This window comes from Crinia signifera, chromosome 4 (genome assembly GCF_055691185.1).
Source record: "Crinia signifera chromosome 4, ASM5569118v1, whole genome shotgun sequence".
Lineage (NCBI taxonomy): Eukaryota > Metazoa > Chordata > Amphibia > Anura > Myobatrachidae > Crinia > Crinia signifera.
The window spans coordinates 144,425,919-144,447,298 of NC_139220.1; the positions used below are offsets into that span (position 1 = coordinate 144,425,919).

General features: G+C 43.9%; 1 protein-coding gene across 2 annotated transcripts in view; it reads right to left on the minus strand.

Moving 5' to 3' along the window:
* Positions 1–4,327: 4,327 nt before the first annotated feature.
* The window catches only part of IRAK4 (interleukin 1 receptor associated kinase 4), a 36,476-nt gene continuing 19,423 nt past the window's right edge, over positions 4,328–21,380 (minus strand). For both annotated transcript variants that reach the window (XM_083182668.1, XM_083182666.1), the window contains exons 6-12: positions 20,104–20,168; positions 17,112–17,226; positions 16,768–16,877; positions 8,011–8,194; positions 4,836–4,898; positions 4,548–4,706; positions 4,328–4,444 (exon numbers count right to left, since the gene is read on the minus strand). In XM_083182668.1, the coding sequence (XP_083038794.1) occupies positions 4,385–4,444; positions 4,548–4,706; positions 4,836–4,898; positions 8,011–8,194; positions 16,768–16,877; positions 17,112–17,226; positions 20,104–20,168 (756 nt within the window). In that variant the 3' untranslated portion in view covers positions 4,328–4,384. The remainder of the gene's footprint in view (positions 4,445–4,547; positions 4,707–4,835; positions 4,899–8,010; positions 8,195–16,767; positions 16,878–17,111; positions 17,227–20,103; positions 20,169–21,380) is intronic.

Genomic DNA, 21,380 nt, shown 5'->3' on the forward strand with positions numbered 1-21,380 from the left:
CCCCATTTTGCAAACTACACCCCTCAGGGAATTCATCTAGGGGTATAGTGTACATTTCAAACCCCCAGGGGTTTCACCAATTTTGATACAACTGGGCTGTGCAAATGAAAAATTACATTTTTTTACACAAAAATGCAGTTCTGGCTCAAAATTTTTCATTTTCATAAGGTATGAAGGAGAAAAAGCACCCCAACATCTGTGCCCCAATTTCTCCCGAGTATGGCAATGCCTCATATGTGACCAAAAAATACCAGTTGGGTGCATGGCAGGACTCAGAAGGGAAGGAGTGATTTTTGGATTTTGCAGCTCAGATTCTGGTGGAATGAATGGTGGGTGCTATGTGGCATTAGCAAGACCCCCGAAGCACGGTGAAATGATGAACCTAATAATCCATAGATGTGTGGTATATTTTAAAACACTCCTTTATACATAGGCCGGGTTTGTCGGGGCAAGTTTCACAGTGGAAAATAGTATCCTTTCTTATTCCCTTTTTATAGCAAACTTTGCACCTTTTTTGTGTCCTGCCCTTTTTTGCAGTGGAGGGGATTTCGTTAGGAAAATGCTGCCCTGGTACAATATGGGGGCCAGTACTAGAAGTACTGGGGCCCTCTGCCTGCTGGTTCCCAAATATAAGGCCCTTTATGAATTCCTCTTGAAAGTGCATAAATGTCCCCCTCTGGCTGGTAGAACGGAATAGCACGTAAGCGTTATACAGTGCCATCTGGATGATATACACGGCCAGCTTCTTGTACCAGATTTTTGTTTTCCGCAGGGGACTGTACGGCTTCAGTACCTGATCTGAAAGATCCACTCCGCCCATGTACTTATTGTAATCTAGGATACAATTCGGTTTTGAGGTGTGGGTACTGGTACCTCGTACAGGGACGGAGGTGGTACTGTCTCCGTGAATTGTTGTCAGTATAATGACATCCCTCTTGTCCTTATATTTGACCAACAACATATTTTCGGTGCATATTCCCCTGCTTTCACCCCTTCTCAGTACTTGGGCAATGTGCGTTTTTGGGAGGCCTCTTTGGTTCTTGCGCACAGTACCGCAAGCTGCTGTACCTCTTGAACCAAGGGCCTTAAACAGGGGGATGCTAGTGTAAAAGTTATCCACATAGAGGTGATAACCTTTATCCAGGAAGGGGTGCACTAAATCCCAGACAATTTTTCCACTAACACCTACGAGGGAGGGGGGGCATTCTGGCGGTTCAATTCTTGAATCCTTCCCTTCATATACCCTAAACCTGTGGGTGTACCCTGAGGTGCTTTCACACAGTTTATACATTTTTATGCCATACCTTGCCCTCTTACTGGGAAGGTACTGGCGGAATTTAACCCTTCCTTTAAAATGTACAAGGGACTCGTCGACACAAATAAATTTTTCAGGGATGTACAACTCTGCAAATTTGGCACTGAAATGATCAATGACCGGCCTGACTTTGAATAGCCGGTCAAAGGTGGGATCATCTCTGGGTGGGCACTGTGCATTATCGGTGTAATGTAAAAATTTAAGGATTATCTCAAAACGAGTCCGAGTCATGGCCATACGGTAAAGTGGGGTGCTGTACAGAACATCTGTACTCCAATATTGCCTAATTTCTGGCTTTTTTACTATGCCCATATGTAACACCAGACCCCAAAACGTCATCATCTCTACTGCATCTACAGGGGTCCACCTAGCAAATGATGACGTGGGGTTTTGAGCAATAAACTGCTGGGCATATAAATTACTTTAGTCCACCATTAAATTTATAAAATCATCAGAGAAAAATAATTTGAAAAAGTCAATTTCTCTGAGACCTGTTGAATCAAATTGGATTCCTGGGATGGCCAAAAACTCAGGAACCTGGGGCTCAAAATTGTCTGGTGGTGGGGTCCATACGGGATCAATCATTTGGGGGGGGGGGGGGGTCTCAGCTGCTCTACGGGGGCGTCTTTGAGGGGGTCCCTCATCACTAGAGGAGGAAGAGGAGCTTAAGACGAATCCTTCAAATTCCCCGCTTGCATCACTGGCTGTGTCAGAGTCAGAGGCAAGCATGGCATATGCCTCCTCCGCTGAATACATTCTTCTGGATGACTGGGATGACATTTGGGATGACATTTGGGATGCCATTTTTATTTTTGTGTTTCTGTAAGTGTAATGTTTCAACACGTGTATAGTGTAGGGGGGGTACAAACTTTATTTCAACACGGGGGGTATGTAGTGTGTAGTGTGTATGTAGTGCAGAAAAAAAATACTTTATACAGGAATTTGATCCCAATAAAAAAAAAAAAAATTGAAGGGGTTAAAAAAAAAAAAAAAAAAAAGGTCCTGCGCCAAAAATTGAGCACAGATGTTGGTCAGTAACGTCCGTCACTGAACAGCGCTCAAAGGCAACAGGAATTTGATCCAAAAAAAAAATATCAACCCTGTGCCAAAAATGCTGTTCAGTGATGTACGTCACTGATCAGCGCTCAGCGGCCACAGGACACCCACAAAAGCAACGTGGGTGTAAAAACAATTTAATAAAAATAAACCACAGCACTCTCCAAAAAGAAAAACAATTTAAAAAAAACTGCAGAAAAAAAATTATATCAACCCTGTGCCAAAAATGCTGTTCAGTGATGTACGTTACTGATCAGCGCTCAGCGGCCACAGGACACCCACAAAAGCAACATGGGTGTAAAAACAAAACCCCACTGCACTCTCCAAAAAAAAAAAACTGCAGATCAGTGATGCAACACTGATTAGCAGTGAGGGGCAGCAGGCACACAACTGTGGGTGCAACCTGACAGGGTATATATAAAAAAAAAAACCCTGGACCCCCAAAAAGTTGCTGATCATTTAATTTATACTGATCAGCACAAAAGGGGGTGCAGCAGACACAAAATATAGCACTCTCTATCACTCTCTGTCACTATCTGTCACTATCTGTCACTCTATGACACTGCAGCAGCAGCACACAGGAAGTGACAAGATCCAGGAAGCATCCAGCTGCTGGCAGCATGCTACCAGCGGTGATCAGGTAAGTATCAGGCAAGGATCAGGTATGTATATCACGACAGATTGGTCGGTGACCGCTCTGCACGCAATTCCAGACCGGAATGGCGTCTGCAGCGCAGTCACCGTTAGTTTAAATCACGCGCTATGGCTGTGATTGGTCCGTCGGTCCGACGGACCAATCACAGCCTTGGGGGCAGGTGGGGTGAGGTGTGGTGGGGTGAGGGCGGTGATTGACACCTGTGTTACCGAGCGTCTGATTCGCCGGTAACACAGGAAAACGCTGCGACTGGCTGTTCACATTGAACAGCCAATCACAGCGATCGCCGACGGGGGGGAGGCATCGCCGCCCCCCCTGGGCATGCAGGGACATGTCTGCTGTCAGGGACAGCAGACATGTTTAAACCGTCACCGCGTCTATAGACGCGGGGACAGTTTAAAGTCATGACGTATATATACGTCATGTGTCGGGAAGTACATCCCGGCCATGACGTATATATAAGTCAAATGTAGGGAAGGGGTTAAAATCCCTGGCAACGCCATGTGCTCCAGCTAGTTTGTAATAAACTCAATAGCGTAATGTCTTCCTAAATCTGGAGAGGAGCAAAACCGTAGCGAGAACTTCCCTGTCTTTTGCATACCCGGATTTAGAGAAATACTATTCAGCATGTATACTAACTCATACGAGAGATGCTCGTGCGCCCCTTCTCGGTAATGGACGCGCGAGCCTGTGAGGTGCTTGCGCATCCACGTCTGTGGGATCACCATTCGCCAGATAGCAGCAGATGGCCGCTGCTTTATTTTATATTATGTTGATTGTTATTTTATTGTTTTTACCCTACCAGCCGGTGGAAATGAATATGTATGTAAACTAAAAATAAAAGGAGTTATGAAACTTTTCTCGGTTTGGTCCAAATTTATTGTCATATAAAAGGGTTGCGTATCGATTTAAACAGCGGCAGGTTGGACCTAAACCAGTGCTTTTGCACTCAGTTTATATTTCTTACACTCCTTTTGTCCTCCCTGATCTGATTTGTTTACCCCATCTGCTGTTGATAAACGAACAACTGTTGCTGTTGGAGGAACTGTGGGATGGTAGGTGATATTTTACATGTCTTACATGTCTTCTGGTCCTGTCCGGTACGGCGATCATTATGAAGTAATGTATTCTTCTTTATTTCAAAAGGTACTAGGAAGTGAAGTACCAATAAACCCTCTCCTGGCCCTATTCCATTATTTTCCAGGTAAACTGTCCCCATCACCTACCATGACACACAACACCTAACCCTGGCTAAATCCCTTTCAAAAAGCTCTGACACCAGACGGACTCTTCACAAAATGGAAGGTTTAAAACCCATTTAAATACAAAATGTATAATATTTACAAAACATTTTAAATTCACTGCGTACATATGGAAATGGAAAGGTTGCAGGTTATAGCTTCAAGATCATGTAGAACCTGTAAAAATAAAAGTGAGAAGAAAAAAAAATGAAAGCTAAATATGAATTGCCAAATACGCACATAAATAGATCATGTACAATAATATAAATGTATCATGTACCGTATTAATGTCAGGTCTCTTGTTTTTCATCTGGTTCAAGCACTGACTAGAAGTGGAGTACATTTTTTCTATTAGGTGAACTTCTACCTCTTCCATCTTTTTATCCACATAATCTTCAAGAGTTCTCTCTTCCTCCTCAATTTCTTCTTTGATATCGAGCTAATGAATGAAATTATTGATCTAGTTGAGAATTACATATATATATATATATTTTTTTTTTATGTGATAAACACAATTGCATGCCAACAATGCAGCATTTGATACTGAAGGCGATAACATTCATATTACCAGTAATGGTGGATTCCTTTCGTCATCAAATGGTGGAAGTCCAGAGATTATTTCCAACAATACCTATGAAGATATTAATATTTCATTAATTAAAATACTTTTTTATGATTTAATGTCAAAGCTTTATAAGTAACCAATAGACTGAGGTATTGATTTTAAACAAGTAACATTTTAAAATCCTTTTCAATGCATCTTACATTGCTGAGGCATTTAAAATGAAATATTCTATTTTAGTCAGGGGTTTTCATTTTCATGTACTGTAAGCCAGGCCCAGGAATGCATTTTTATTTTTCTGTTGAGGGCTGGGACCTATTCCCTTCCCATTACCAGGACTGACATCTGAAGAACATCCATCAGCATAAACAGCCAATACGCAAACTATGGGTCTGATTCAGAGTTCTACACACTGCTGATGTCTGGTACATTGGAGATCTTGTCTGTGGCACGGCGCATGCATCCTGATTGTGACCATAGAGTCCGCTCAACTAGGAGGCCCTACTGGGACTGAGAATCTGCACCTGTCCATAGGTCTGGTGCAAGATACAATGGTGCAACAGATGCTGGCTTCTTTGGACGCCGACAAAAGAGGCCCAATCCTTGCACATTTGAATGCACAGATGTACAAATGGAACTTTACCGATGTTCATCGGTCTATGACTTTATGCAAAAACCGATAGACATTGCTGCTGTTTTGGTGTCAACTTCTGAATAAGGTCTTATACAAAAGAAGGAGGAACATCAACGCTAAGGATATTCCTATAGTTACACAGACAGAACACATCAGTAGTGATGCAGAAGCCATGCATTTGTATGTAAGAGCTTGCAGCAGATACTCGTTTTGAAAATGGCAATGATACACCTGCATTTTGCCGCACCATTCTCGTAAACTCCCAGTTGTCCACCAAATGATACCTTCCTGTCAATCACATTGCAATGGAATCTTTTCCTGCAATTACAGCACATATGCAGTCTGAGTGTGGTACAGCGGTCCGACAGTCGGGATCCCCACAGTCATTAGCCCGACATCGGGATCCCGACTGGCCGGACCCAGACAGCATGGTTAGCGCAACAAAGCCCCTTGTGGGCTTGCTGCATTCGCCATGCTGCGGGCATGGTGGCTCGCTACACGAGCCACCTAATCTATTCTCCTTCTATGGGGGTCATGGACCCCCACGAGGGAAAATAGGAGGTGGCCGTCGGGAACCCGGCTGGCGGTGTTTTGACAGTTGGGATTCTGACGTCGGGTAAATGCCTGTCGGAACCCCGTCCGGCACCCATGCAGTCTGCCAAGAAGTGCATTGTTGCATCATAATCGGCCATTGCATACAAACATGAACAAGGGCTCTATGTACAAAGCTGGAACAAGGATACCTAATCAATCGAGGACTCATCTTTCTGGCTCACCAATAGCAGTGGAAAGTCTACAAATTATTGAGTAGAAAATGGGGGCTAAACTAATGGGCCATACACACAGCTCCATTTCTAAGCAATCTTTTTAGATCGCTTAGAAATTAAGCATGGAGGTTCAACTTGCTTTGTATATAGAGGGCATTAGAGTGAGATTCTCATGGATCTTTAAACATTTAGGGGCAGATTTATTAAGCTCGGTGAAGTGATAAAGTGTCTTTTTTTTTATCACCGGCCAATCAGCTGCTAACTGTGAAGTTACAGGCTTGGTTTTGAAAAATTACATGTAGGAGCTGATTGGCCGGTGATAAAAACCAGACACTTTATCACTTCACCGAGCTTAATAAATCAACCCCTTAGACTGGTATCCATCTAACTATGCTGCCTTTGCAAGTATTACACTTGTCTGACACAGAATTGAAATAATAGTAAAATAAAGAAACAATATAAATAGTCAGTGTTGGACTGGGGCATAAAGGGCCCACCGGGGAAGTGCTGAGGTAGGGCCCCATGTTTTGGGGTGTGGTCAGTCTCCAGAGCAGGTGAGGTCAGCCACCTCAGAGGCCTGGCTTACCATTAGAGAGTGCATAGTCTGGGCCCTTTGATAAATATATGTAGTAAATGATGCTAGTGCATGCATTTATTTATTTATAAACAGTTTCTTATATAGTGCAGCATATTCCGCTGCACTTTACAATAGGAGACAGTGATACAACAAACTAGGTATTTACAGACAGTGAAAAGGTAAAAGGGCCCTGCTTGCAAGCTTACCATCTATAAGGAAAAAGGCATTGATACATAAGGATAGATTTTATTTATTGCATAAAATCTGTCAGAATGCAAAGGTTCCTGGTATGCTGTATGATACAGTGACCCAGCAGTTTGGCTAGGGGTCAGGAGGATGGAAAGTGAGAAAAAGAAAAGAGAGTGGATTTGTGTGAACTGTACAGTGGGGATGTGATTAGATAGGAACAGTATATGAAAGTTAAGAGGCCGGTTCTAAAATTTTATAGGCTTGCCTGAAGTGCTGAGTTTTCAGGAAACGCTTCAAGGAATGGAGACTGGATGAGTCTTATTGTGCATGGGAGAGCATTTCAAAGAGTGGGTGCAGCCTGAAGAAAGTCCTGCAATCGTGAATGGGAGTGGGTGATGAGTGTGGATGAGAGACGTAGAATAGATGTACAGTATGTTGGTGTAGTTTGGTTTATGGCTTTGTGTGCAAGTAAAAGTATTTTGTAATGAATACGGTAGAATACAGGTAACCAATGAAGTGACTGACAGAGTAGCTTTGCAGACAATGAACGAATGGCATTGAAGATTAGCCTCGCAGCTGCATTCATGATGGACTGTAGTGGTGAGAGTCTGTATTGGGGAGGCCGATAAGGAGACTACTGCAATAATCAATCTGGGAGATGATGAGAGCATGGATTCGAGTTTTAGCAGTGTCTTCTATGCATGAGAAGGTATCACATTAATAGCAGCAATGCACCGTAGAATATACACTATAGTCCTGTGCATCATAAGGTAACATATGTATAATACAACTGCAGAGGATAGAACCTGATCACGAGAGGAGAAAGTGGGGCCTACCAGGGTTTCCCCTGTTGGCCAGTCCAAGCCTGTAAAAAATGTATTATTCTGTGTAAAAAATAAAACAAGGATACTACCAGTGCAGTGTGATGTAATGTATTGTAACTACATTTGTCATTTAGGTACAGAACACATATTGTACATTATGAGATTTCCATTGATTATTATTGTTACGTACCACACCAAAACTGAATATATCAGACTTTATAGTAACTTCTCCTCGCAAGGCCTCTGGTGCCATATAAGCTGTAGTTCCAACAATTCTTTCTGTCATCATGGTACGTGCTAATTGTCCAGTCGCCCTTGTCAGGCCAAAGTCAGAAATTTTGGGAGTAAAATGATCATCTAGGAGGATATTTGCACTAGGAGAAAAGCAATATTGTTGCTTAATTTAATAATGCAAAAGAACTACTAAACACCAAAATTTCTATTTTAATGTTCAAAACTGACCAAACTTTTTTTCATGTAAAAATAGTAATGCTAGGTACCAGCTGACAGATAACATCACCCGTTACAGTGAACGGGCAAAATACATCTATTGTATAAATTTTTGTATATAGACAATTGCACCCGATCTCCTTCTAAAATGACAAGAGATCATAGGGCAATATACAATTGATTTATTTTTGGCATATATCGCGCTCATTATAGATAAGTTTAGCCACGCATTTCAGATCACCACCCTCTGGGGATAGCTATCTGAAATTCTGGTGGAAACAATTTATTGCTGACCAATATGTCTGTGAACAATATAATTCACAGCCATTTTACACCGTTTCTACAGCACAACCGATGCCGGATATATCTGCATAGAACATATGGCACTTATGGCTGTATAGAACATACTGGCACTTATGGCTGTGCATAAAGGTGGCCCCTGAATGCCCGTACACATGTGGCAGGGACCGCTGGTGAATGGCATCTCAACTGGGTGGGTACATTTATATCCCTGCCCTGTTCTGAAGAATTAGGAAAACTACAGCTCGAATTTAAGAGCATTGCAATATCAGTTGTCAGAACAACATAAAATAACAAAAACCTCTTAGTGTATCAGGTCTCTGGGATTTTGTGAACCTTGATCAGGAATCGGAGCAGTGGCAAACGCAGGATTTTCAGAAGGGGGTTTCCAGAGGGGCGGAGCAAAGCACGGAGATGGACACTTAGGTGACCCAGTATATGCCGAGTCAGTTAAAGTATTATAGATAGACCAAATGAATATAAATGATAATAATATATATATATATATATATATATATATATATATATATATATACACATACATACATACATACATACAGGGGCGTCAACAGCAGTGTATGACCCCTGGGCATAGCAATGTATTGGGGCCCCTACCGATCCTCCAGCGGTAGTGGTGGGGGAAGATTTGATGTCCTGCAGGTGGTAGGGGATATTATATCAACCGCTCTGCATGTAGGGCCTGGATCAGTAATTTCCACTAATTACCCCTTTACTGCACAGATGGTGGGAGAAGGGGGCATTGGGCTGATTGAAGGGGCTCTGATATATAACTTCCAGGGTGGTAGAGGATGTTTAATATGCAGAGGGGTGTATAGTGGAGTGGGCTCATTATTCATAATTCTCTGGTGGGAGGACAGCTTGCTTGACTGCAGATATCTCCAGTTCCCAGAAATAGATTTCTTAGATTGGAATGGAAAAACTAGAGAATACCACCTACCAAATGGTATTGGAGACTAGGGGATCAGAGTTCAGGAGGCAGAGCAATCTGCCAACGAGTATATAAAACTACATACCAGGTGTGTGGAGCTGGAGCAGTAACCAGCTGCTGGAAGGCTGATATCTCTGGTTCTGGGAACAGTAGAGACAAGCTACTAGTGTCACTCAAAGGGGAAGAGTCACAGCTTTTGGAATATACCCTCAGAAAAACGCTAAGTCAGACAGAACCTGAAATATCTGACTGGGAATAACAATTAACAGGCTTGGATGGGGACCACTGCTTTGAAGTCAGATATCTCCGGTTCCCAAGGGCCGATTTTTACAATTCTTATATCCATGGAAAGAGGGGACCCTCAGCTTTCAGCTGAGGTTCCTTAGACTCCTGGGGGGGTTTCTGGGTACTCAGAACCCCCCCCTGCGTGCGCTACTGCGGAGAGATGGCTTGAGTATAAGGGGAGTGTAGGAAGATACTAGGCCTGATGAGGCTCCTCCTCATGTGGGTGGTACCAGACAGTTTGGGGTATCTAGTCTAGAATGGGACTGATTGGTGGTACAGGGTGGCCATAATTAAATGTCCACTATTTAGAGCTGTCTGTAGATTGAGGTAACAAAATTTAGTAGGAAGAATAATTAGGACATGGGAAGCAGGATTCCACATATTCTAATGACAGTACAGCACTACAAAATTAGACAGCCTCCAGTGAGATTCATTAGCGGTGGTAATATACCGTGGCTAAATTAATAACATTCAAAAGTAGTGAGAGATCTAAAGCAGAGTTTGGTTTTAACGGAGGAATGAAAGTGTCAGATCTAAAAATAGAACATGTTTGGAATTGAGAAATTGTCCTTCACGTCTGTGAAAGAAGGGAAGATGAGGGCCCTAATGAGGTCATTTATGTATCGAATACATCCAGATAGCCATGACTCAATGGCAGTGGGAGTACATTCGGAAGCAAAGTCAGTTATTAAAAAAAGGAATAAGGAGCCATCCTAAATTTAGCATTAGTTGGTGGAGTATTTACTAAGCCTTGGTGAGCGATAAAGTGGAGAGATATAGTAGCAACCAACCAGTTCCTAATTGCCATGTAAAAGGCCTCATATGCCTACAATAAATTGTGGCAATTCTCCATTGAAGACAATAAGTTTGTGATATATGGGCTCCCCTAGTTGCAATCTTGTTCAAAAATTGATTGGGATCACCAAATCAGAATTTCAAAAAAGGTTTAAAAATTATGATTTGTCTAAGATTTTATGTTGTACTGGATGGCAATTCACAGATATAGTGTGTGTGTGTGTGTGTGTGTGTGTGTGTTTGTGGTTTCATGGTGATGGCTTCCTTGTTTCTATTTATTTATTTTGTGGTGGGGATGGTGAGGTAGTGGTGGTATTCAGAATCTGCTTTATTGGCCAGGTATACTTGCATATACTAGGAATTAGATATACAGCATATCACAGGTACAGATATGCAATAGACGTATCCTGATGAGAGACACAGACATTGGGAACATATATTTAATAAGCTGTACTACACCCAGGCAGCCATTCAGCTGCGCCACTTGGTGATTGCAACAGCCAGATAAGTAGAAAAGTAAAAACAGAATCGATATAGAACCCGTGTCGGAGACACGGGGTACATATTTTGGCTGAGCGGCATAATCCTAGGCAGCCGTTAGCGGTGCCATCTTGAGATTGCTTACTCACAGGGCAGCAGTGGAGGGGCTCAACAGGCCATCTCCCCTCCAGCAATCCACACACAGGAGTCAGCGTGGATGAATCCTGAGGCTGTCCTGCTGTGGGGCTGGGAGGGGGGGGGGGTAACCAGTGTGAATGAGGCCCTGGCTTGAGCCGCTGCTGGAGGCAGAGCCAGCATGGGTGATGGTGGTGGCGGAGAGTGGGGGGGGGAAGAGTCAGTGGGGCCGTGGGATAATTAAAGAAATAACAAAATCATGGAGCTCTGCAACATTTATATGCACTGCATTATTGTTTGGTATTGATTTGTCTTGCTCTAACAACTTTTGACCTGGTAAATTCCCTGTCAAATCATTTTCGCCCATTTGACGGTCACTGTATTACAATTTCATATTTTGTATTGTGTATTTACGGTTATAAAATAAAATCCGTATTTGAATTCACTTACTGATTTTTATATATAACTTTATCAAATTGTCTTTGAAAAAATTGTTACCTATTTCGAATTTTGACGTGTGTATGCTTTTTAAGTGTAATCAATAAAGGTTAGATTTTAAATCATTCATATGTACACCATCTTTTCACCATCTTTTCATTTCAAGTGTGCCCCAAAAACCTTGTCGTTCTTTCTATGTCTCTTCAAAAGACACCCATTTAATTTAATGGAGGAATGAAAGTGTCAGATCTAAAAATAGAACATGTTTGGAATTGAGAAATTGTCCTTCACGTCTGTGAAAGAAGGGAAGATGAGGGCCCTAATGAGGTCATTTATGTATCGAATACATCCAGATAGCCATGACTCAATGGCAGTGGGAGTACATTCGGAAGCAAAGTCAGTTATTAAAAAAAGGAATAAGGAGCCATCCTAAATTTAGCATTAGTTGGTGGAGTATTTACTAAGCCTTGGTGAGCGATAAAGTGGAGAGATATAGTAGCAACCAACCAGTTCCTAATTGCCATGTAAAAGGCCTCATATGCCTACAATAAATTGTGGCAATTCTCCATTGAAGACAATAAGTTTGTGATATATGGGCTCCCCTAGTTGCAATCTTGTTCAAAAATTGATTGGGATCACCAAATCAGAATTTCAAAAAAGGTTTAAAAATTATGATTTGTCTAAGATTTTATGTTGTACTGGATGGCAATTCACAGATATAGTGTGTGTGTGTGTGTGTGTGTGTGTGTGTGTGTGTGTGTGTGTTTGTGGTTTCATGGTGATGGCTTCCTTGTTTCTATTTATTTATTTTGTGGTGGGGATGGTGAGGTAGTGGTGGTATTCAGAATCTGCTTTATTGGCCAGGTATACTTGCATATACTAGGAATTAGATATACAGCAGATCACAGGTACAGATATGCAATAGACGTATCCTGATGAGAGACACAGACATTGGGAACATATATTTAATAAGCTGTACTACACCCAGGCAGCCATTCAGCTGCGCCACTTGGTGATTGCAACAGCCAGATAAGTAGACAAGTAAAAACAGAATCGATATAGAACCCGTGTCGGAGACACGGGGTACATATTTTGGCTGAGCGGCATAATCCTAGGCAGCCGTTAGCGGTGCCATCTTGAGATTGCTTACTCACAGGGCAGCAGTGGAGGGGCTCAACAGGCCATCTCCCCTCCAGCAATCCACACACAGGAGTCAGCGTGGATGAATCCTGAGGCTGTCCTGCTGTGGGGCTGGGAGGGGGGGGGGGTAACCAGTGTGAATGAGGCCCTGGCTTGAGCCGCTGCTGGAGGCAGAGCCAGCATGGGTGATGGTGGTGGCGGAGAGTGGGGGGGGGAAGAGTCAGTGGGGCCGTGGGAGAGTCAGTAAGGCCGGGGAGGGTGTGGAGTCCATCCATGAGGGGGGCCAGAGTTGTGCCTTCTCTGGGTTGAGTTCCATGCCGCTGCCCCCAATAGTGAAGCCGTACCAACTCCATTGGGAGCCGCCACCACTGGGTTTCACCTGGAGCATCAATGGGGCAAACGTGCTCCCGCAGTCTGCTGGGGCAGGACATGCAGGTCGGAAATCCAACGATGTTGCAGCCGGGGCTAGTATGTTCCCGGTGGTCTCATAGGGGAGGGATCCTTCAGGTCGATGGTGATCCTTACCCCTGGCAGTCAAGCCAGGGCCATCCCAGAAGGGGTGTCCCCGCATCCTGCGCCAGGAGACACTCATCAGTTCTCAGCACTCCTGTCCTCATCCTCACTCGGGATATGGTTGTTAGGTCGGTACAGAAAAGGTTGACACTCCTTAGGTCGTCAGGGACTGGTCAACAAGGTTTTTTTATTTTTCCCCACTGTGGTTCTAGAACAGGCGGTAGTTCATGTCCTACCATCCACTAGGGCATGGAGAGAGAATAGAATAGTGTTGCTATAGCGGCTGACGTACACTTAGACAGTGTCCAGAAATAGGCGCCCCAAAAAAAAACCTTCTGCATTGTCGACCTTCTGCAGGTCAACTTAAGGACCCTGTTGACCTTCTGTCTGTCGCCCTTTCTTGGGTCGACTGAATGATCCATACCCCCTCCGCAACCATCCACCTTCTCCGCCACACTTCTCCGGGGGGAAAGGTTGGAAGCTTGGAGATTGGAGCTCCACGAGCATGCGACCATCCCCGGACCCCACTGGAAGCAAACCACCATCATGCACTGGGTCCCTTGGTGAGGGAATATAAAAGTGTGGGGAGCGTACAATCCAGTTACTATAAAATAACCTACACCTATGGAAATTGTAGCTAAGAAGAATTGCCCTGAAGAAGAGTCTCTAACTCAATGTTTTGGCAGCACTTGGTTCATTCTAACTGCAATTTTCACTAATATATATATATATACACACACACATATATACACATATACACTAGGTGATTCATCGCGTCCTACGGGTGCTCTTCACACCGTCGTAAGGGACTGCGCCCCCTTAATTTGTGAACGTTTGTATTGTGAGTAATATGGTTAGAATTGTATGAAAGATGCCTGTATTGCAACTTGAGTTATAGGTGAAATGTGTTAAATAGAGAGCATATGATTTGGAAGGGGGTGTGTATTGTTTTGTTTAATTAAAAAGCAGTTACAGAGTAAGATGTACATTGATAGTGTGGATGGTACAGTGCCATTTGCAGATGTGGGGGGTGCGTGTTGTTTAGGAGTGTGTGCAATAGTATAGTAGGGTGTTTTTGAGTCAGCGGCTCCCCACTGGCGGAGGTCACGACACAGGAAAACAGGAGGCTGGGTAGTGATAGGGGTGTGTGGGCATACGGAGGACTAAAGAGGAGGGTGGGGGACACTGTGCAGCTTCTGCCAGTGGGTGAGGGTCCAGCGTGGCAGCACAGGAGTACAGGACGGTGCCCCTGAGTCAGTGTCTACTCCTACTGGGTGGGAGTTAGGGTGCATGAGAGCAGAAGGGTGGGTGGTAAAGCATGATAGGGGTATGTGGGCAACACAGGGTGAGCGGGTCCCCACTGGCGGAAGTTACGGGGCAGGAGAACAGGAGGCAGGGCAGTGATAGAGGTGTGTGGGCATGAGGGGTAGTAAAGGTTTTTGCCTGTTGCAGAGTAGGGTTGGGCATTGGTGCAGACTCCATCGATGGTTGGCATTGATGGCAATTTTGCACCCTGCCATCGATAATATTAAAATATTACTTGGATAACCATCGATTGTTGTAGCTATCGATGGTCATCCATTATATCTGACTGAATAGGCCGTGGGACAATCAGAACTCGGTGGCGGAACTGTTGGGTGTGGGGGGCGGAGCTATGGTCCGTGTCCAGGCACCATAAAAAAATTTGAAACTTGATCGGTTCTCCTTTGCCATCGATGTAGGGAAACCATCTGGTCCTCCCACATCGATTGGCAAAAGTATTCAACATCGGCCATAAACCATCGATGATTTGAAATCATTGATGGTCGATGGGCATCCCTAGAACTGGAGGAGGGTGGGGGACTGTATGCAGCTCCTGGCAGTGGGTGAGCGTCTCCTCCCATTGGGAGGGAGTAAGGTGGTGTCGGACCGGCTGCACATAAGATTCTCTAAATCTTATGTGCAGCCTCCGGGCAGGGTCAGTGGGCGGGGGACGCAGGAGAGCCGGGCAGGGGGAGAGCCGGTCAGAGTCAGCGGCGGCAGATGCTGGGGAGCTGCAGGGGGGCATGATAAACTGTCAAATAGGCAACGGGCGCGAGGGCGCTGGAGAGCCGGGTAGGGGACACAGAGACAGCGCTCGGGGGGACGCAGGTGAACCAACGATGGAGCTGGGCAGGAGGATCGGGGACGGGGACTCACTCTAGTCTGCAAGGGAAAAAAAAAACATTACAAATGAATGGGCAGCCAGTGATTAGCTGAGAGAGCTCTCAGCCTTGCAGAGCGAGTCCCCGATCCTCCTGCCCAGCTCACTCGTCGGTTCACCGGCGTCCCCCCGCGCGCTGCCTCTGTGTCCCCTGCCCGGCTCAAGCGCCCCCCCACCCGCTGCCTATTTGACAGCTTACCATGCCCGGCTCCCCCCCTGCAGCTCCCCAGCATCTGCAGCCGCTGACTCTTCCCGGCTCACCCCCTGCCCGCATCTCCCACTGCAGCTTTCCGGAAGTTGCATATGATAAATCGCATGGCGATTTATCATATGCAAACCTTGGCACATCAAGTGCCTAATAATGTGTGAACCCTCCAGGGGAGCTGCCGGGGAAATCAGGTCCGACTTGTCCCTAGGACAAGTCGGGCTAATGTATGGGGGCCCTTAGAGAGGGCTGCCCTGGTGGCTCATAATGAAGATTTAATAGGGATGAGAAGCAACACCACTGACCAACACAATTGTAGAAGGAGAATAACACAATGAACATGAACAGCCAAGAAATCAGATTGAAATCTAGCACCATGATTAGAGAAGAATGCTTTAGTTGATGGATCGTGTGAATTAGGCCAATGATGCATGTTATCTGCATCCAAGATGATAATTCAGAAAAGTAGAGGCCCATACATACTAGCCGATGCACCCCACTGCCGATACTGGCGACGAAGGGGACCTGGTGGGGGGATGCATCCGCAAGTGAATACACACGTACCGATGCCTGCACCGAGGTGAGCAACTGCAGAGGGACGGAATGGGGAGCTATGGATGTGCTGCAGCATTGCTGTTGTTAACAATGACCTCCCTCATCCAGACATGCTTGGACGAGGGAGGGGGTGGGGTTAATGACAGTAAGCGTACACACTAGGTCCTATTGTCCACAATATCTCTGAGAAAGCCCTTTCTGAGCGATATTGTGAACAATGTTTCATAGTGTGTATGGGGCTTTAGTCTGCATCTAATATTTGTATGTCTGTCTGTGTCGGAGAGCCATGCGAGGGTACACAGTACAGGTCAACCTATGTCGTCATAGACACAAATAAACATGAAAAACTTGTAAACTTTTTGACTATGTCGACCAATAGTTGTCAACGTATTGCCTGTATATATACTCTTAAAATAACTACTCTGCTGTGAGATAATAATGAAAATGCTAAAAAATATTTTAGTACCTTTTTTTATAAGCACAAGATTAAATATAATACTACTTTTCGCAGCATACCAACCTCTTAATGTCTCTGTGAACATGATTGTTTTCATGCAAATATTTGATACCTTGTGCTGTTCCAAATACAATATTACATCTCCTGTGCCAGGACAATGGAGCGGTGTTATTCTGGAAGAAAAATAGATTTACATACATTACTAACTTACTACACAGAGGCAAACTTGCCAGCAAAGCATTCAGTTTGTCTGGATCATCTCGTTATTTGTTTAGCACCTTCTAGAAGATAATAAATAGAATCTGATTGGTTGCTATGGGCAACATCCCATCTTCTATAGAACTCCCATCTTAGTAAATTTCAAGATTACAATTTGAACAATCATTGGATGCTAAATTGCTACTTACCAGACAAGCCAAACGGTCCAGCAGAGAACCATTTGACATATATACGTAGACCAGGCAGTAATGCTCACCATCATCTGAGAAGCCAAGCAGTTTCACAATGTTTTCATGATGACATCTATGATATAAAATGTAATTACACAAAGACATACTGAATGCCTACAGCTTTATTGAGATGGCACCTGTGTAAAGGTGCCCATACACTAGTAAGATTTATCTTCAGATCTGGCTGGTTGGAACAAAAACATGGTTATGGATGAGTGACAGTTTGTCAGTTTTCCAGCATTTCCAAGCAAATGGTCAACTGTCATTTGCGCTCATCCATAACCATGTGTTTGTTCCAACCAGCCAGATCTGAAGATAAATCTGCGTGTGTATGGCCACCTTAACACAGACACCATAGTCTGGTCTTAATCATTCCACTTAACACCAAACAAACGTTAATGAGATAGACAAGGCAGTGTAACAAGATATTGGAGTGCATTAGCAAGAAAGTGCAAAAAAGGTTAAATGTGTCAGTAAATTAAGTTCCAACAGTTATTTGGTATTTTCTAAATGACACAATAACAACAAACACAAGATCCAATAGATCAGTGTTTTTGTTTAATTGCTGATAGGTCTTTAGATAGTCAGGTAATAATCAAATATGGGCATACATCAAATATGCAGAAATGCAGTGGGGTTTTTTCTCCATAGGTGAGCAATTCGTCCTTGGACACTTTGTTATCATGGTGCTGACCAATCAAAACATCAGGGCAAGGCTGAATGTCTGCTTGATCTCAGTTTCTGGCTAGTCTTCGTCCTTTGCTATTGGACACATAGGCACCGATTCCGTGGGTGCTCCGGGGCCTGAGCACCCACGGAAAATCTTGAGCACCCACCAGGCCCGCCACCCGTCAATTCAGCTGGTGGATGGCTGCACAGCCAGCCCACCCATATTGAAGCTCTGTCTGGCTCGCGATGTGATGCGCTGGCATCACACCGCCCCTCCCTCTCCCCCGTCCTGCGCTGTACTCCTCCTGAGTCAGTACAGGAGACGGGTGGATGTGGTCACACTTATTATACAATATTTTAGCTCACTTCACTTTATCCAGCGAACTCCGGAGACAGAAAAGCACCCACAAGGAACTTGTTGCACTGACAGCTCAAAGCCGGCATTATATCACAAAAAGCCGGGAGAGAACCAGCGTTTGCTATAGACATTCCAATCACAGACGGCATGGGAAGGATCAAAAGTCGGCCGCACGATAGTAACTCCTGCATAGACGGCTCCTGCACAGACTGCCTCTCACATATAAATCTACTTGTCTATGCTGCTGGAAGCCGGGACCAGGGCTGCAGCAGAGGAGAACAGAGCTTTCCAATGACCTCAATGCCATTAATTATAAGGTGAGGACTGGAGTGTAGGTAGAACTTTTACTTGCTTTTCCCACCCTGTATCACCCCTTATGGATATTTTAACCCTGAGTTGCTGGATTATATGTATTTTAAGTTTCTTAAAGGAACATTGTTTTTTTACTATTTATTTGATTTTTAAAATAAAACAAATAAAATAAAATAAATTGGTATTATTTTGTGGCCATGCCCCTTCCCCATTAAGCCACTCCCCTATATTTTTTGTTTGAGCACCCACCAGCAAAAACATAAATCGGCACCTATGATTGGACAGGCAATTCCGTACCATGCGTGCTGGAGTATATATGTATATACAGTATACACACACACATATATGTTCATCAGCCATAGATAACTTCTAAAATGATAAAATTGTACAAGTTCTTACCAATGGCTGCTGAACACCAAAAACTACTAGTTATGTAGATATGGTGCTTTTTCTTATTCTCAGTGGCCTGTTTAGTATGTTTGGTTGTACTGTATGTAATTTTGTCACAAATTTTGTACTTTCAATTTTGCCATTTTTCAATGGTCCAATTCTGACGTTCATGCTTCCATTGTAGTTTTTTCAGTGGTGTCAGGAGGGGCAAGCTGACTGGTCTGCGGGCATGCCCCCCCACCACCATTTCCTCTTACAACCATGTGAGGGGATGTGTTACAAAACCCATCCCCTCCCATGTGCCCGCTGCAGGAGAAATCATTTGATGGCCACCATGGTTGCCCTCGCAAATATGAGTCAGTCTCAACTGACTTATATTTGCGGGTGCCTGGGATGAAGACAGGGCGGGCGGCTGAAGTCATGTGATGTCAGCTGCCCACCCCCCAGCAGGCATAGGCCTGCCCACCTATCCATGGGAAAGCCCAGGGTTTTCATGGGGATGCCCATGAAATGCTGGGTGTTCCCATGTTTCAGGGCTGCCACCGCCCTCATCTGCATGCGCAAACCCCGACCAAAGGGGCAGGGGCCGAATTCGATTCACTAAGAGAACCAGAATTGGCCCCTATGTGTTCTGACACCTTTCTATCATAGCCAGCATTAACTTTTTTAGCAATTTGTGCTTCAATAGTTCTTCTGCAGAACAGGATCAGAGGAGCTAGCCTTTATTCCTCACGCACATCAATGAATCTAGAGCACCCATGGCCTTGTCACTGTTTTTAACATGGGGTGCCCATGAACTTGTCATTGCTGGAAGTCTTTTAGTAGGTACTAACCACTGCATACCAGGAACACCTAAAAGACCTGCCATTTTTTTAAATGCTTTGACCCAGTCATCTAGCCATCCCAATGTGCCCTTGTTAAATTCAATCAGATCCTTACGCTTGCCTATTTTACTGCTTCCAACATTTAAGAACTAATTTTAACATGCTGCCTAATATATACCATCCCTTGACAGGTGCCATTGTAACAAGATAATCAATGTTATTCACCTCATCTGTCAGTCATTTGAATGTTATGGATGAATACATACACACATTTATATCTTGTAATTTACATTTAATGGACCTTGAAATTTGATTTGCTGCCTGCATTTGAATGGAAATGAATTACAAGCACTATTTGAATGATAGATGACATTTAGCCAATGGAGTATATACTTACTTAGCCATGGTTTGAATTTCTTGATGAAATTGATCTCTAAGGTCCTGTAGACTAGAGTCCTCGATCTAAGAAACAGATTAGTGTTAAAGGTTATATCCTGTCACTGTTTTAACAAGGAAAGACATTCCATAAAGCTCACCAAATACATGAAACCACTTATATTATATAAAATAAATCTGACCTTAACAAAGTATTTAAAACAAAAAATAAATGAAACTCAATTGCTGTCCTGATCCTGAACACCCCATCTGTTATAGGGTTGGCTGGAAGACCCTTTTTCTTTCAATTCTGGAACAGATAAGATCCTGCCTTGGCTTTCTAAATAATCTAGATGTCTGACTGTTTATCTCGAATAACCGTAAACAAGTGTGTTATGTTGGCCATTATTTTTCGGGGCTCCGAAAATTGGCCGGATTAATGACTCATGTTTTCCTTTAATTTAGGATACTGTTTCTAATTACTTTTGCCCTTTATTATTTATCTTAATGTTATGTGGTTGCACACTGCTTTATCTCTCCTTTTTCATGACACACCGTATGGATTCTATTTACTTTGCTGAAGTATGTGTGTGTGTGTGTGTGTGTGTGTGTGGGGGGGGGGGGGGGGGGTTGTCGGCTTTGGGCCAATATGCCTAAAACTGCTTTAATTCTTTCTATAGTGGGAGAGTTGGGTTTATTCTAGCCAAGGTTGTTAATCCATTTGGTATGTTCAAATTACTCTCTTAAACCACTGCGCCTGCTACACTACAATATTGTTTGTCTATTGCCCCTGTAGGTCCATTTAGCAATTATCCTTTAGATGGGTGGAGGGGGTAGATTAGTTGTCGGTATAGGTTAGGTAAACTTGTTGTGGTTATATTCTGTAAAGCTGGGTACACATATATACAATCCAAGTCTCTTTTAACCGTTTGGCCGACTGTACTCCTGTCGGACCGTCCACAAACAACAGCCGATCACGCGCGTACACACCTGTACACACCTGTACAATTTTACTTGCGACATCCGATGTACTCCCGTCCAAACAGTCGCAAGAAAAAGATTGTACCACCGTACACACTCTCTCGATTTGGGCTTTTGAAACGATATATATGAACAAAATTATCATAATGGGCTGGGTTAAGGGCATACCAAAACAAAGAGGCGTGAGTACAGAACCTAAACAAAAGTGACGGGGTACGCGTCTACTAAACTTCAGTATAGAAATGTCGGTCTGGTCCCGCAGTTAAATTTGAGAGGCACAAGCAGACAGACAATAGCCCTTAAAATGGCTAAGGATAA